This window comes from Hydra vulgaris, chromosome 12 (genome assembly GCF_038396675.1).
Source record: "Hydra vulgaris chromosome 12, alternate assembly HydraT2T_AEP".
In the NCBI taxonomy this organism is placed as follows: domain Eukaryota; kingdom Metazoa; phylum Cnidaria; class Hydrozoa; order Anthoathecata; family Hydridae; genus Hydra; species Hydra vulgaris.
This window is the reverse complement of record NC_088931.1, coordinates 85,243,855-85,262,228: the sequence shown is the minus strand read 5'-3', so window position 1 is coordinate 85,262,228 and position 18,374 is coordinate 85,243,855. Positions and strand designations below refer to the sequence as shown.

The window sequence follows — 18,374 nt, the reverse complement described above, 5'->3', positions numbered from 1 at the left end:
AGCACAAATTTATAAGAAGGACATAAATGAAAATGAACTTTTTTTTGAGTGCCAGCAATTTAAATATTACATTTCAAAAGATGAACATTCATTTACAGAATTTTACTCAACATTAAAAAGAGACCACTTGGAATCAACTTTTCCAAATATTGAAATTTCCCTTAGAATTTTTCTGTCAATGATGGTCTCAAATTGCACTGGCGAGCGATCATTTTCAAAACTAAAACTTATAAAAAATGAACTCCGCTAAACCATGCTGCAAGAAAGATTGAACTGTTGGTCGTTAATGTCAATTGAATCAGATGTTCTTTTAACCATTGATTTTGATGATATTATTAAAGAATTTTCAAGAAAAAAATCATGTAAACGTCACATGTAAATTTTATCATTGCTTTAATAAATGTTTCCTATTTTAGTATTTGATTTAATTTTTTTACTAAGGAAAAAGGGGGCCCCCAAATTAAGTCTAGCCTAGGGCCCCCGATGGCCTTAAGATGGCCCTGTTCTTGTGATTAGTCATGAAGTTCCATTAGTTAAACTTTACCTCTTTTGACTAGTCATGAATCTATTTTACATTCTTTTGCATTGTTTCACACATAACCAAGTTATGGTTTTTTTAAAGAAAGAATATGTTACTATATAATCATTTAGGTTTTTCAGCCTAACTCTTTTTCTTTTCCTTTTTTTTCGTTTTTGTTCTATCTTTATAATAATCAAAGTTTTAATCCTAATTTGACAATTCGTTTGGGCTTGTTTAACTTGCTTGAAAATTTTATCTTTTCACTGCAATCACATATATTTCAGCTAATGCTATGTTTTCTTGATTTATATATTTTGTAGTTTTTTAACTTTCAAACATAACTTTTATAATTTTTTCAACTATCAAATATTTAATAGTTTTTACACATAAATAACTTCTTTAAATTTCAAACCAATAACACCAACTCAAACATCAGTAACATCAATGTTCTAAATTAAACATCAGTTCTATGACTATTTATAATTATAACATTTTCAATATTATTAAGTTAACTATTATTGTTTGGGGCTTAGGAATTTTACCAACATCTGCAATTCAGCATCAAATAAATAATAAAGCAGTAATTGAACTGAGACAAATAATAATTAGATATTTATAATCTTTTTTTAGAAACTTTGGCAATGAAAGGTCTGACATTAAGTTATTTAGGAAGAAAAGATGAATCTTATGAATACGTTAAAAGAGGTCTCAAAAATGATCTTCGTAGTCATGTGTGTTGGCATGTTTATGGACTTTTACAACGAGCTGATCATAAGTATGATGAAGCAATTAAATGTTACAGAAATGCATTAAAATGGGACAAGGTAAAATTTTGTTTAATGTAACAAATTTTTTTTATTAATGCCAACAATCACGGTTTGTGAATAATTATAATCAGTATAAACAGGTTTATTATAAAAATTTTCTAAAATCAAGATTTTTTACAAAATGTTTTTAAAAGCATTTTTCAACAATGCCATGACTCGGTGTAATTGACGCAATTTTTAAATTATTTGAATTCTTTTATTTAAAGTTAGTGTTATTTTGTCAGAGTATTATGTCTAAAAATGAGCTTTAGTTGTTTTGATTTTTTTTTGCATCAGGTTTTTATAATGTATAAAGAAATTTTTCTCTGTTTTATATAATTTTCAAAACTTTATTTCACCTTAAATTATATATTTAAAACCTTATTCAAATTTAGACAAGCAATCGTGATTTTGAGGAGCTTTAAAAAAAAAAAAAAAAACGAATCTTCAGTCTGGGTTTTTTCTCTACAAACATTTTTATTTTATGTTATAGCAAAATTTAAAAACATATTTAAAATCATATCAAAAACTAAACTATCATATAAAAAAACTTTTATCAAAGTTTAAAAACATTTATCATTTCAATTTTTTTTTTTTTTTTGTCATTTCATAATTGACAGACCTGATCATTTAATCAAAATATGTCGAGGTCAACAAAATATAGAGACATTGTAATATTTAAAAATCAGCTTAACTACACAGAGAATTGCTATATTTGTTTACTTTTATGTTTTTTCAAAATTACTTTTTATAACTTATTACTTCTTAATTGTATACAAGCACCATTATAGCTTAAATAATGATCTGTTTCTTTAGGATAACATTCAAATTTTACGCGATCTTTCATTGTTGCAGGTGCAAATGCGTGATAGTGAAGGTTTTAGGGTAAGTTTTAAAAAGTGTAAAGGAATAACATGTTGAGACAACATGGCAATCATTATATGTAAACTAATCTTTATTCAAATTTAGTTAAGCATTTTTATCATTTTTATTGTATTTGTTTTGATGTTTGAAGTTATAATTTAAATTCGGAAATACCCAATCATTTTGGACTAGACAATCCAAGTCTAGCCTACGATTCTAATCTGTCTAATCTGTCTTTTTTCTCAGAATTTTAACAATAGCAGGAAAGAATTTTTCATGTTCACACTGATTAAAAACAAGGGATTCGGTAAATGTTATGGTAAATAAATCGATTTTTAGCTGGCTTCAACACCTTATATAAATATATTATTCTTTACTTTTTTTATGGTGTTAAACTACCAAATAAACTTGACATTACTTTTTAAGAATATTGGGTTAGTGTTTACAAACATAATTTATAATTTATAATAAAATCCATGTAAATGTACTCAAAAAATAATTTTAAAAAATAATGCAAAACTAAACTCAACTAAATAAAATACTTATAAGTGTTTAATACACACTAGAGCAATTATTTTTTACTTTTAATTTTTTAATTTTTTCGTTTAAATAAAACTTTAAAAAAACTAATGTAAAAAAAGTTCTTGTACAGAAGTTAGATGCTACAGGAATTTTTGTTCGGAATTTGTTGATGTTGGTTTTATCATCATTAACACTTGATACAATTTTATAAATATATATTTCTTTTTTTAGTTTTTGAAAACAATAAAAATTATTTTATAAAATCAGCATATTTATTTTCGCAACTTGGCAAAATTGTACATTTTGAACTTTCTATTATTTAATGTAGTTCTACAGGAAACGCACAAGCATTAACACTTCCAGTATTAATGCTTGTGCATTTCCTGTAGTATTTTCGTTACTTTCAGTTGAATGTTCCTGTTCATAATGTGTGTTTTGCTGTTTTTCATCCCTATCAAATAATCTTTTCATTAGATCTGTTGTATATTTTTCTTTGAAGAGTATTATTTACAAGAGAATCAGCTCTTCTAGTTTTTGCTTTTTTATTTATTCAAATGTTTATTGTTATTAATAGATTTCTACTTAAATTACCATATTTTTTTAATTTTTGAATATAATCAATTGCAATTTACTTTTTCAACATAATCGATGCTAATCTTACAACATAATCGGGCTGTTGCAAGACTAGCATCGTCTCTGCTAAGAGCTTCAACAATTAATTTAATAGGCTTTAACATAATGTTCAATTCATGTAGTAATTCAGTATTAATATTTTCTATTAAATGTAGACTTTAAATATCTTGAAGAGCTTCTTTAATGATATCAAAAAATTTTAAAAATCTATATATCATTTTGAAGCAATAAGTTCTAACAAGTTCTTACGACTAACACTAGCTGAAGTACATTTCCTTGTAACACTAGCTGAAGTTTATTTCCTTGTAACACTAGCTGAAGTTTATTTCCTTGTAACACTAGCTGAAGTTTATTTCCTTGTAACACTAGCTGAAGTTTATTTCCTTGTAACACTAGCTGAAGTTTATTTCCTTGTAACACTAGCTGAAGTTTATTTCCTTGTAACACTAGCTGAAGTTTATTTCCTTGTAACACTAGCTGAAGTTTATTTCCTTGTAACACTAGCTGAAGTTTATTTCCTTGTAACACTAGCTGAAGTTTATATCCTTGTAACACTAGCTGAAGTTTATTTCCTTGTAACACTAGCTGAAGTTTATTTCCTTGTAACACTAGCTGAAGTTTATTTCCTTGTAACACTAGCTGAAGTTTATTTCCTTGTAACACTAGCTGAAGTTTATTTCCTTGTAACACTAGCTGAAGTTTATTTCCTTGTAACACTAGCTGAAGTTTATATCCTTGTAACACTAGCTGAAGTTTATTTCCTTGTAACACTAGCTGAAGTTTATTTCCTTGTAACACTAGCTGAAGTTTATTTCCTTGTAACACTAGCTGAAGTTTATTTCCTTGTAACACTAGCTGAAGTTTATTTCCTTGTAACACTAGCTGAAGTTTATTTCCTTGTAACACTAGCTGAAGTTTATTTCCTTGTAACACTAGCTGAAGTTTATTTCCTTGTATCACTAGCTGAAGTTTATTTCCTTGTAACACTAGCTGAAGTTTATTTCCTTGTAACACTAGCTGAAGTTTATTTCCTTGTAACACTAGCTGAAGTTTATATCCTTGTAACACTAGCTGAAGTTTATTTCCTTGTAACACTAGCTGAAGTTTATTTCCTTGTAACACTAGCTGAAGTTTATTTCCTTGTAACACTAGCTGAAGTTTATTTCCTTGTAACACTAGCTGAAGTTTATTTCCTTGTAACACTAGCTGAAGTTTATTTCCTTGTAACACTAGCTGAAGTTTATTTCCTTGTAACACTAGCTGAAGTTTATTTCCTTGTAACACTAGCTGAAGTTTATTTCCTTGTAACACTAGCTGAAGTACATTTCCTTGTAACACTAGCTGAAGTACATTTCCTTGTAACACTAGCTGAAGTACATTTCCTTGTAACACTAGCTGAAGTTTATTTCCTTGTAACACTAGCTGAAGTTTATTTCCTTGTAACACTAGCTGAAGTTTATTTCCTTGTAACACTAGCTGAAGTTTATTTCCTTGTAACACTAGCTGAAGTTTATATCCTTGTAACACTAGCTGAAGTTTATTTCCTTGTAACACTAGCTGAAGTTTATTTCCTTGTAACACTAGCTGAAGTTTATTTCCTTGTAACACTAGCTGAAGTTTATTTCCTTGTAACACTAGCTGAAGTTTATTTCCTTGTAACACTAGCTGAAGTTTATTTCCTTGTAACACTAGCTGAAGTTTATATCCTTGTAACACTAGCTGAAGTTTATTTCCTTGTAACACTAGCTGAAGTTTATTTCCTTGTAACACTAGCTGAAGTTTATTTCCTTGTAACACTAGCTGAAGTTTATTTCCTTGTAACACTAGCTGAAGTTTATTTCCTTGTAACACTAGCTGAAGTTTATTTCCTTGTAACACTAGCTGAAGTTTATTTCCTTGTAACACTAGCTGAAGTTTATATCCTTGTAACACTAGCTGAAGTTTATTTCCTTGTAACACTAGCTGAAGTTTATTTCCTTGTAACACTAGCTGAAGTTTATTTCCTTGTAACACTAGCTGAAGTTTATTTCCTTGTAACACTAGCTGAAGTTTATTTCCTTGTAACACTAGCTGAAGTTTATTTCCTTGTAACACTAGCTGAAGTTTATTTCCTTGTAACACTAGCTGAAGTTTATTTCCTTGTAACACTAGCTGAAGTTTATTTCCTTGTAACACTAGCTGAAGTTTATTTCCTTGTAACACTAGCTGAAGTTTATTTCCTTGTAACACTAGCTGAAGTTTATTTCCTTGTAACACTAGCTGAAGTTTATTTCCTTGTAACACTAGCTGAAGTTTATTTCCTTGTAACACTAGCTGAAGTTTATTTCCTTGTAACACTAGCTGAAGTTTATTTCCTTGTAACACTAGCTGAAGTTTATTTCCTTGTAACACTAGCTGAAGTACATTTCCTTGTAACACTAGCTGAAGTACATTTCCTTGTAACACTAGCTGAAGTACATTTCCTTGTAACACTAGCTGAAGTTTATTTCCTTGTAACACTAGCTGAAGTTTATTTCCTTGTAACACTAGCTGAAGTTTATTTCCTTGTAACACTAGCTGAAGTTTATTTCCTTGTAACACTAGCTGAAGTTTATTTCCTTGTAACACTAGCTGAAGTTTATTTCCTTGTAACACTAGCTGAAGTTTATTTCCTTGTAACACTAGCTGAAGTTTATTTCCTTGTAACACTAGCTGAAGTTTATTTCCTTGTAACACTAGCTGAAGTTTATTTCCTTGTAACACTAGCTGAAGTTTATTTCCTTGTAACACTAGCTGAAGTTTATTTCCTTGTAACACTAGCTGAAGTTTATTTCCTTGTAACACTAGCTGAAGTTTATTTCCTTGTAACACTAGCTGAAGTACATTTCCTTGTAACACTAGCTGAAGTACATTTCCTTGTAACACTAGCTGAAGTACATTTCCTTGTAACACTAGCTGAAGTTTATTTCCTTGTAACACTAGCTGAAGTTTATTTCCTTGTAACACTAGCTGAAGTTTATTTCCTTGTAACACTAGCTGAAGTTTATTTCCTTGTAACACTAGCTGAAGTTTATTTCCTTGTAACACTAGCTGAAGTTTATTTCCTTGTAACACTAGCTGAAGTTTATTTCCTTGTAACACTAGCTGAAGTTTATTTCCTTGTAACACTAGCTGAAGTTTATTTCCTTGTAACACTAGCTGAAGTTTATTTCCTTGTAACACTAGCTGAAGTTTATTTCCTTGTAACACTAGCTGAAGTTTATTTCCTTGTAACACTAGCTGAAGTTTATTTCCTTGTAACACTAGCTGAAGTTTATTTCCTTGTAACACTAGCTGAAGTACATTTCCTTGTAACACTAGCTGAAGTACATTTCCTTGTAACACTAGCTGAAGTACATTTCCTTGTAACACTAGCTGAAGTTTATTTCCTTGTAACACTAGCTGAAGTTTATTTCCTTGTAACACTAGCTGAAGTTTATTTCCTTGTAACACTAGCTGAAGTTTATTTCCTTGTAACACTAGCTGAAGTTTATTTCCTTGTAACACTAGCTGAAGTTTATTTCCTTGTAACACTAGCTGAAGTTTATTTCCTTGTAACACTAGCTGAAGTTTATTTCCTTGTAACACTAGCTGAAGTTTATTTCCTTGTAACACTAGCTGAAGTTTATTTCCTTGTAACACTAGCTGAAGTTTATTTCCTTGTAACACTAGCTGAAGTTTATTTCCTTGTAACACTAGCTGAAGTTTATTTCCTTGTAACACTAGCTGAAGTTTATTTCCTTGTAACACTAGCTGAAGTTTATTTCCTTGTAACACTAGCTGAAGTTTATTTCCTTGTAACACTAGCTGAAGTTTATTTCCTTGTAACACTAGCTGAAGTTTATTTCCTTGTAACACTAGCTGAAGTTTATTTCCTTGTAACACTAGCTGAAGTTTATTTCCTTGTAACACTAGCTGAAGTACATTTCCTTGTAACACTAGCTGAAGTACATTTCCTTGTAACACTAGCTGAAGTTTATTTCCTTGTAACACTAGCTGAAGTTTATTTCCTTGTAACACTAGCTGAAGTTTATTTCCTTGTAACACTAGCTGAAGTTTATTTCCTTGTAACACTAGCTGAAGTTTATTTCCTTGTAACACTAGCTGAAGTTTATTTCCTTGTAACACTAGCTGAAGTTTATTTCCTTGTAACACTAGCTGAAGTACATTTCCTTGTAACACTAGCTGAAGTACATTTCCTTGTAACACTAGCTGAAGTACATTTCCTTGTAACACTAGCTGAAGTTTATTTCCTTGTAACACTAGCTGAAGTTTATTTCCTTGTAACACTAGCTGAAGTTTATTTCCTTGTAACACTAGCTGAAGTTTATTTCCTTGTAACACTAGCTGAAGTTTATTTCCTTGTAACACTAGCTGAAGTTTATTTCCTTGTAACACTAGCTGAAGTTTATTTCCTTGTAACACTAGCTGAAGTTTATTTCCTTGTAACACTAGCTGAAGTTTATTTCCTTGTAACACTAGCTGAAGTTTATTTCCTTGTAACACTAGCTGAAGTTTATTTCCTTGTAACACTAGCTGAAGTTTATTTCCTTGTAACACTAGCTGAAGTTTATTTCCTTGTAACACTAGCTGAAGTTTATTTCCTTGTAACACTAGCTGAAGTTTATTTCCTTGTAACACTAGCTGAAGTTTATTTCCTTGTAACACTAGCTGAAGTTTATTTCCTTGTAACACTAGCTGAAGTTTATTTCCTTGTAACACTAGCTGAAGTTTATTTCCTTGTAACACTAGCTGAAGTTTATTTCCTTGTAACACTAGCTGAAGTTTATTTCCTTGTAACACTAGCTGAAGTTTATTTCCTTGTAACACTAGCTGAAGTTTATTTCCTTGTAACACTAGCTGAAGTACATTTCCTTGTAACACTAGCTGAAGTACATTTCCTTGTAACACTAGCTGAAGTTTATTTCCTTGTAACACTAGCTGAAGTTTATTTCCTTGTAACACTAGCTGAAGTTTATTTCCTTGTAACACTAGCTGAAGTTTATTTCCTTGTAACACTAGCTGAAGTTTATTTCCTTGTAACACTAGCTGAAGTTTATTTCCTTGTAACACTAGCTGAAGTTTATTTCCTTGTAACACTAGCTGAAGTACATTTCCTTGTAACACTAGCTGAAGTTTATTTCCTTGTAACACTAGCTGAAGTTTATTTCCTTGTAACACTAGCTGAAGTACATTTCCTTGTAACACTAGCTGAAGTTTATTTCTATTTTGATCTTTTCTTGCTACATATTATTTTGTACAGAACTTTTAAAAAATTTAATAAGTATACAAACATGTTTTATTTTTCTTCTATGTTGTCTAAAGTTGTTAATTCAACTTGTCTATATTCTTCAATATCATCTCTCTTCGTCGCTCTCGTCAGAATAATAATTTTCATCTTGATCATCATCATTACTATCTTGACCATGGTCATCTTCATCTTGCATGACGATATTTTTCTTTTTATATAGTACATCACAAACAGTTAAATGTATAGTGTGATTCAAACATAAATTATAATGACTAGAAAATTCCTTTCCAAATTTTATTATTACACTTGCACCGTTGCTGGCTATTTTAGCAACAATTTCTTATAAAGGCTTTCTTGAGAAGGAAATGTAAGTTTCGATAGTTTTAAATTATTTGGCGGTGGAATTTTCTCTTATTTCTTCCTGTGTTGGTAAAGAAATTCCATGTTTAACTTTTAAATGTTTAATCATCAAGTATTTCCATCTTTGTTTGATATTATCATGAATACTTATTGCATTTACCACTTTTTAAATTGGTTCATTGGGTGAAATAGTCCCACACTTTTGAATTCTTTGGCATAATGGGACTATTTAAAAATTTATTATTAATAATTCGGGCAACTTAAAATTGATTGGAAATGGTCCAAAAAAATGTCCCAGTAAAATTGTTTGACTTTTTTTCTAAAATGGAAATTTTAATCCACTCTTCAATTCATAAATAAAAAGTTTTAGAAACTTTAAACTTTAATAAAATATTAAAAAAGTAAGAAAAAAAAATGCTTGTTTTATGAAAAATTTCGTGAATTTATAAGATAAAGTACATTTTGAATATATGCAGGGCTCGAATTAAGGCAAAAAAATCTAATCGCAAAAAAAAAAAAAAATTCACTTTATCGCATTCCTGGTGCCACTCTGCAGTTGGAGGGGGAGGGGTTGCATTAATACAAAATTGTATTTTTTCAACATAAGTTCATAGTTGTTATTTTTTTGACATAATATCTCCAGGGGTTATTCTAGACCGTTTTCGATAGCGTCGACTGTATTTGGGAGCCGTCCAAATAAAAATTTAAAGACCTTTTTTTCTCTCATATTTAAAGACTATCTTTTAATTTTCTTGTTGGTGGAGTTTAAAGTATAAGCATAGTTTACTATTATAGTTCACAGCTTAAGTTATAGTTTAAAGTTTAAGTTGCAGTTATAATGTAATGAGCAAGTTATGATTTAATGAGCAAGTATTTAATACTACTACGATATTACTTTTAGTAATTAATACAATACTTAAAAATTTAAGTACTTTTTAAAAAAACTTTTAGTAATTAATACTTAAAAAATTTTTAAAAAAAGTAAAAGTAAAAACACAAATAATATTTCACTTTAATTAGCTGTAGAAAAACTATTTAATACGTTTATGCTGACGATAAAACGTGTTATTTTTAAAAACACAAATATAACAATATTTCACTTTAATTAGCTGTAGAAAAACAATTTAATACGTTCATGCTGACGATTAAAACATGTGTTATTTTTAAAGAGTATTGAATTGTTATTGTAAAAAGCTGTAAAACAAGAATTAAACAAACAGCAAAGTTTAAAGTTTATCAACACGTGACACTGTTTGTGTTGCTGTTTTATAAAGTTAAGTTTTTACTACAACATTAATAACACAAAACGTGTTTTAAATAAAACAAATTAAATAAATAGAAACATTTAAAAAAAATGCATAAGCATGCATATATGTAGACTAAATGAGTAAGGTCAGAGCAAAAAAACATACCACGTTTTTTATAATTTATTGCTATTACTATTAAAAATCTAGTAAATTTTTATTAGTACATTAAGTATAATTAATGTACTAATAAAAATTTTAGTATAAATAATTTTTTCATTCAAATGGTTTTCAAGTTAATAATTTTATTAAATTTTTATAAGTTAATAATTATATTAAATTGTTTTGTAACAAAAAGTGAGAAAAAATTTGGTTTAATAAATTGATTTATATTTTGTTAAGTTTAAGTATATGCTTAAATTATTTTTTTGGAAAAAAAATATCCTTGAACAGAAGTAAAATAATTTAATTTTTTTTCATTTAAATTTTTTGTAGTTTAATTTTTGGTTTAATGTTTGCAATTAACGCTGGTTTAATTTTTGCAGTAGAATGTTTCTACTTAAAAAACTATTTTCAAGAAACAAAACAAAAAATTTACTATTCAAAATGTTTACAATTTAAATAAAATTTTCTTTCTCACTTGCACTATGTTCTAAGTCTGATATTGTTACTGTAGCTAGATTTAGACATTCAGGAATGACCCTCGCTATGCCCACTGGCTATGCCCATATTACAGACGCCGCTGCAATTAAATTTATAATTATTAAACATTAAAATTTTAAAAAATTTTCCTATTTTAATTTTTTTTTTTTAATTTCAAATTTTAATCACAAAAATACTTGAATGAGAATTTTAGAATACTTTTTTTTTAAAAAATTTTTTTTGTTCAAATAGATTTCTTTTTAAAAAAATTCTTCAAAACAACTTGAGTATTTATAGAAAATGTTTAATCTTGGTATCGCTTTACATAAAATTTAAATATAAAAATATAGTATCGCATTTTTCATATTCGACATTTCTTGTTAAAATAATTTTTAGTTATAAGCTTATATTGTGTTAACAACATATAAGATATAAATAGAAACATTTGTATGGCTAACTTAAGCAAGTCTTTGAGTATATTAAGTAAATTAATATAGTTAATCGATACGGTTTTCGATCCTCTTTCTCTATGGCAGACTTGCTAACTGTTGTGACTGAAAGATTTTGTCGTGCATTAGATTGAGGTGAAGAGGCTGGAGGTTTTGCTCTTGACATATCTAAAGCTTTCAACAAAGTTTAGCATGTTAGTCTTCTTCATAAGCTTGTTTCATATGGTGTATCTAGGAAAGTTTTTGAGATAATTAAATTGTTTCTTTTATAAAGTCTTCTTCATTTCCAGTAACTTCTGGGGTACCAGAAGTTACTGGGGTATCAAGGTTCTACCCTGTTTTGTTTCTTATCTACATTAACAATCTTCCAAACAACCTAACATCCAAAGTAGCTCTTTTTGTTGATGACTCAATTTTTCCTATCTTGACAAAAAGACTTCTCTTTTTGATCACTTAGAACAGACAGCTGATCTTGAATCTGATCTCACTTCTGTAACAGATTGGGGCTCACAGTGGCTTATAAATTTTAACTCCAACAAAACACAGTTATTTACTGCAAATAACTATTGTAATACTGTTGAGACTCCTATATTAATCAATGGCAACCCTCTCACTAAGTCCTCTTTACGTCTTCTTGGATTATCGTTTACTACTGACCTTTTGTGGAAACCATATATACAATCGATTGCTAAATTAGCATCTGCTAAGGTTGCTTCTCTTTACCATGCTTGTCATTTTCTTTCTCCTGATTCCATTCTCTACCTCTACAAACCTCTTATTCTTCCCTGTATGAAATACTGTTGTCATATTGGCTGGTTCTTCTAATGGTGCTCTTTCTCTTCTAGACAAGGTCCAAAAACGCATCGGTAACATAATTGGACCCGCTATACTGCTTAGCTTGAGTCTCTTTCCCATTGTCCTAAAGTTGCATCTTTTTTCTTTTCTACAAATATTATCATGGTCGTTGCTCTAAGGAGCTATCATCTCTAGTTCCATCAACTAAAAGTAATTCTCATTTGACTTGTCATTCAGCAAAGTCTCATTCGTTTACTGTATTTGTCCCTGCATGCTCTAAAAACTTTCTTTTGTCTAGTTTATTTCCCTGCACTTTAACTCTTTGGAACTCTCTCCCACCTTCATGTTTTCCTAACTCGTACAACCTACAACTTTTCAAGTCTTCTGTCAACCGTTTTCTTGCTCCATAACTTTTTCTTTTTTTTCTAGTAACTCTCAACTTAATACTGGTTGTTTGCAGCCTTGTTGGGTGTGATTCAGAATAATAAAAAATAAATAAATAAAAAAGAGCTTCTTTTCCAACAACTTTACAAAGCCCTCAGACATAATCAGCCATTAATACGAGAAAGTCCCAAATTCTAAACATCACCTCCTTATCCATGTACGTTAATATTCATAAAATGCTGGTTCCAAGAAAAAATCCACTTGTCAAGTGTGAGACTGAAAAATGCCATCTTCTTTTTTTGGGAAATTATTTTGGCAATTATTGACTGGCAAGTTTTTTTGCTGAAGTTCATTACATCAATCTGTATACTGGTAGGTGATTTAGGAACATCAACTTCTCGCATACTTAAACATTTTCTTAAATTGTCTGAAGTAGAAAAAACGCAAAAATCTGTCTGAGACAACTATTCTAGATATTACTGCAGAAAAACTTTTTTATTATAAAAATCTTTTAAAGTTTTGTTTATTCTATTTAAATTAACAGCGCTCGAACAAGCAACACTCAAATCATTATCAATTTTTCATTTGTTTAATACCTTGTTGTGTTTTGCTCACTAATGGGTATGCATTGGTGTCATATATCTACCCAATATCTTTAAAATCTGGTTACACTGTATGCACTTCACTAGTTGATTCTTTGTCCCTCGTAAAAAATAATTCGACACTAAATTTGATGAGTTCTTATTTGATGTTGAAGCTTTATAAAATACAAAAATTTCTTCTTACTGATCCAACATCCTAGGGGCACAATAAATATATGAAACATTAAACTAATAAAACTTACCTAATATGCTTTGAACTGGGCTTATATAATTAAAACTAGTGTAAACTCTATATGGGCCATTTTGAGATTTCCGAGTTATAGATCGAGTATTGATCCAGATATTTACCCATGGGCTCGCTGAGTCCTGGTACTCAAATCTGAAAAACCCTATGCATACATGCATTTATTTTTTATTTTTTGAGAAAAAAAAGTAGATTTTAAAGTTTATTACATAATTAGCAATTTATTCAGTTATTTTTTCGGTATTATTTTTATCAGCATTATTTAAACTTTGTTTAAAATAGTATTTAAAAGATTAAATATAATTCATAAAAAAATCACAAAAAGTTTAAAAATTATAAAAATAAGTTTGAAAGCAGTAACATTAGTTTATTGTATAAAATAAATACTATTCCTTGATTTTAAATACGGTTAGTTCTGAAGTATTCCTTATATCTGATGATAACTCTATTAAAATGTATGGTAGGTTTTTGTGTAGATGAGGCAAATAAAAAATGAGCGAGCTAAAAATTTAAATACTTCAATACTAAAAATCTTAAGATAAGATTTATGTTAGAATTTATTTTTAAGGTTTTCTTTGCTCTAGCCAAACTTTTATCGGAATTCTTCAGAATTTTTATAATAATTTTATAATAAATATATTAAAAAATATATATTGACTGTAAATATAAATATATTGACTGCTAAGTCTAAATATATTGACTGAAAATAAATATAAGTCTAAAATTTAGACATTTATAGATTCTAGTTTGAGTTGATTTGAAGATAATATCTTCAGTTTTGCTAGTGTTGAGAACAAATTTATAAGATCAAAACCACTGAACAAATTTGCAATGATCATGATTTAGGTTTTGTTTTTTTGTTTAACAGTTAGTTATTTTTTATTATTTTTAATTTGCTATTAGTAAGTTGGTGTCATCAGCAAAGTAACTCGAGTTATCAACAGCAAATACCTACCCACTAACTAAAAGTTAGTGGGCCTGACAAATTTTACTTAAGTAGATTTGGTATCATTGATTGAAACAAAATCTATTGTATAGATGCAATAAAAAACATTTACTTTGATACTATATTATTTCATTATACTGGGAATATAGTGGTCAGTGTCAAATATAGATCAATGTTGACAAATTTATTTTGCCTTTGTTGAACTACATTTTTTCTTTTTTAACAGCCTCAATAGTTTCAATAAGTTTATGTATTGTAGAATGATTTTTACAAAACTTATACTGGTGTTTGTATATAGATTGACATTTCTAAGTTATATAGTCTATTGTGAATAGCATTTTTCAAAAGTTTTGCTTATATTGGAAAAAAGAGAAATTAAATAATAATTTTTTTTAATTAAATAAAAAAAAAACACTTTTAATGGAGTAGAATAACTTTGGCGACTCTGAAGACATCAGAAAAATTCATTTTAAAAAGAATTATTCATAATTGCACAGAGAGGCATGGAAATTATATGAAAAATGAGTTCAGAAAAAATTTTTAAATGCTATAAAGAGTTCTATATTTCTATAAAGAGTTCTATATATCTATAAAGAGTTCTATATATTAATATATAATCAAAAAATTTTGTTTTTATTTTTAGGATACACGATACCAACTTTTAAAGATTCGTCCAGCTCAACGTCAATCTTGGATAGGTTATTCAATCTCATATTATTTACTTGGCGACTATGATATGGCTTTTTCTGTAATGGAAGATTTCCGTAAAACTATAATACCAGAAAATTCAGTATGTTTTTATTATATGAATGTGTTTATAATATGTGTGTATATAATATGGTGTTTAACAAAAAGCTAAAAATCTTAATCTTTTATAAAAATTACAAAAATCTCCTTATTAAAACTCATATTAAAATATAAATATATATATTTTTACTGTTTATTTTCTATTTAAACTTCCTTTTGTCTTGATCTTCGCGATCATCTAGATAAATATGGCATTTGTGACTAAGCACCCTTGATTTCTTATATAAATGTAGAAATTTACTGCGTTACCAAAGTTAATCGAATTGCAGTAATGCCAGTGTTTAATTTTGATCAGCACTGTTCTAATGTATTTTGCAATTTAAAAAGGATGATTTAAATAAGTATGCAAATATATATATATATATATATATATATATATATATATATATATATATATATATATATATATATATATATATATATATATATCAACTCGTTTCTCCACGCATGCGGCCTTGTTCATGTTTTGGAGTTATAGAGTTAAGAGAGAGTTATACCACAAATAAGTAGCCTCCTTGTCTGTAGTTGCCTTCTCAGCCTTGAGGAGGTGAATTGACAAGTATATATATATATCAAAATCAAAGTAAGATCAAAAATCTATATAAGCAATAATCTATAAAAATCCTTTTTTGTTTTGTTATTTTAGAATAAGGTTGATTTTGAACACAGTGAGATGCTACTTTATCAAAATATGGTTCTTTGTGAACAAGGCAAGATTAAAGAAAGTTTGCAACATTTAGAAAAATACGAAAATCTTATTACTGATAAATTGAAAGTTTCTGAAATCAAAGGTAAACTTGTTTTTTCTAATATTGTATAATAGTTTCTTACGAATTTTTCAGAAATATTTTTTGAAAATATTGTTTTTTAAAAAGATTTAAAATAATCATTTCAGTCATGATTTAAAAGTTTTTTCTTCTATTTGCCCTGACTAAATTTAGAAGTTTTTCCTTTAGATTTTATTTTAACTCTTTTAGTTAAATAGTTGTTTCTTTACTAGCTGTGTTTACCATAGCTTTAGGATCTTGCTTGTCTGCATTTTAATGTTAGCATACCTGTTAGCATACTAGTACATACCTGTTTTTAATATAACTGGCCAACTTCAAACCTTTATGTTCTGAATGAAAAGAATTTGATTGTTTAAAATTTTATTTTAAACTTTTCTTACTTTTAGCGTCTCAGCACATGCAATTAGGAAATTTTAGTGTAGCAGAAAAGATATATCGAAATCTTTTGAAGCGTAATCCGGAAAATCATATGTATTATGAAGCAATTGAGAAGTGTACTTCTGCACTTAAACAGAAAAGTTGTAAGTTTTTCTATTGGTTTAAAAAAAAAAAGTCTTTATTAAAAGATTAAAATTGTTTGAATAAGCATTTTTTTATTCAAAATTGTATAAGCTAGTTTGTATTTTTTATAATTCCCATCCTTAAAAATGTCACTCTCGTTTAATTATAAAATGTGTTGCTAATAGAAAAAAAAAGTCTATTATTGGTTTTAATCCAGACAGTTATAAAAACATATATGAAAAAAAGCAATGAATCATAAAAAATAAAAATTTCCATAAAAAATGTTTTTTATATCTAGATTTTACCTGCTCACTGGATATATGTACAGAAGTACTGCCCCAGCATAAGGCTATAGTATAAAATATTATATTAGTAAAATATCAATATTTCACGCAAAGCTAAGTACACAAGATGTTTGTTTGTGTGAATGTATACATACAGTATGCAAAAAAAATAATCGTACACCAGTCTTTCACAGGAAGACGTGCGATCCCATGTCATTATATGACCATAATCATATTTTGCTTTGACGATTTGACTACGGCTTTTTCAAAAAACATTTTGAAAACGCGCTGAATGAGAATTATTCTGAATTATACCTTAGGTTGAAATAAATTACATCAAAATTTCTTAACAAACATTTTTTTTAATGCTTTTTAAATAAAGTAACAATTTACTGTTAATGATTTTTTTTAAATAATAATTGACAGTTGTATATATTTTTTTTAAATTTATATTAAAATAAATTGTTTAAGTATGCATTTTTTATAATAAATGTTATTAAAAAATAAAAAACTATTTTGTTTTTATGAATGATGACTTTCTACGACAACGAAAGTCTCTTTAACAAATTTTAATATAAAAATAATTGAAGTTAATGCATTTAAAAAGATAAACAAAGTTTCATTGAAAAAATAAGATAAATATTTCACAAAGCCATTACAATTAAATAAGTTCAATTTGTAATGCTTTTATCGAAACACTTTTTAATGAAGTATCAAGACACTTCTAATGAATTTCTATAATAAGTATAAATAAAATTTTTTTTATTTATATAATTATGTATGTTTTATGATAAATGTTAATCTTTTGAAATAAGTTTAAAAAAAAAAAAAAAAATGTACCAATGTTAAATCAAAAAATGAAATAGTTTTTTAATGCGTAATTATTTACTAGTTAACATTTACATAGAAACTGATATTTATAAATTAGTAAAAAAAAGACTAATTTAAATCAAGTGTGAGTATATTTTATATAATCATTAAAAGTAAATTGTTCTTTGTTTATTAATGTTTTTAATGTTCTAAACATTAATAAAGATAAAAAATTATTCCGAATGTAATTAAAAACATGATTTAACTAAGCATTTTAGTTTGTTGAGTTTTGTTTTAGTTGGGATGTATATATATTTCGTGTTTTTGCTTTAGTTAAGTTTTTTTTTATTTTCTCTTTTGTTAAGTTTCTCTTTTGTTTTTTAAAGTTTTTTTTCAGATAACTTAAAGTAAATTTTTTTTTGGCCCTTTTTTTAAATTTTGTAAACATGTCAAGCGCCGTGGTCAAATCATCAAAACAAAGTATTTTTTTGTGTGGTCATATAATTGCGTGTGATCGCACATCTTCCTTTGAAAAACTTTAAAAAAAAAATCACATCTTTTATGTTTGTGACCAAAAATTTTGTACTAAACAGGGAAAGTTTAACAAAAATTGTTAAATATACATTTAAAAATATACATAAAGTTTTAACAAAAATCTAAAATATACATTAGAATATCAATAACAAAATATCAACGAAAAAAATTGAAAAAAAAAAAATCAAAATTTTCTTATGTACAATTAAAATTTAGAAATTTAGTTAAAAGAGTACGGCAAAAAAAGTGATTGTACATTTTAAAAATAATGTCAAATTGATCAAATTTCATGAAAATTAGTTTCAAGTGGGGCCTCCTTTAGCCTTGAAAGCCTCAGCTAGACAATTTGGCATTGAGTTGACCAAATCTT

At 27.8% G+C, this 18,374-nt stretch overlaps 1 protein-coding gene across 3 annotated transcripts in view; it reads left to right on the top strand.

Moving 5' to 3' along the window:
• LOC100213867 (N-alpha-acetyltransferase 15, NatA auxiliary subunit) overlaps positions 1-18,374 on the top strand; it is a 46,254-nt gene that overhangs the window by 9,180 nt on the left and 18,700 nt on the right. For all 3 annotated transcript variants that reach the window (XM_065814790.1, XM_065814792.1, XM_065814791.1), the window contains exons 4-8: positions 1,151-1,344; positions 2,143-2,211; positions 14,924-15,070; positions 15,734-15,878; positions 16,262-16,396. In XM_065814790.1, the coding sequence (XP_065670862.1) occupies positions 1,151-1,344; positions 2,143-2,211; positions 14,924-15,070; positions 15,734-15,878; positions 16,262-16,396 (690 nt within the window). The remainder of the gene's footprint in view (positions 1-1,150; positions 1,345-2,142; positions 2,212-14,923; positions 15,071-15,733; positions 15,879-16,261; positions 16,397-18,374) is intronic.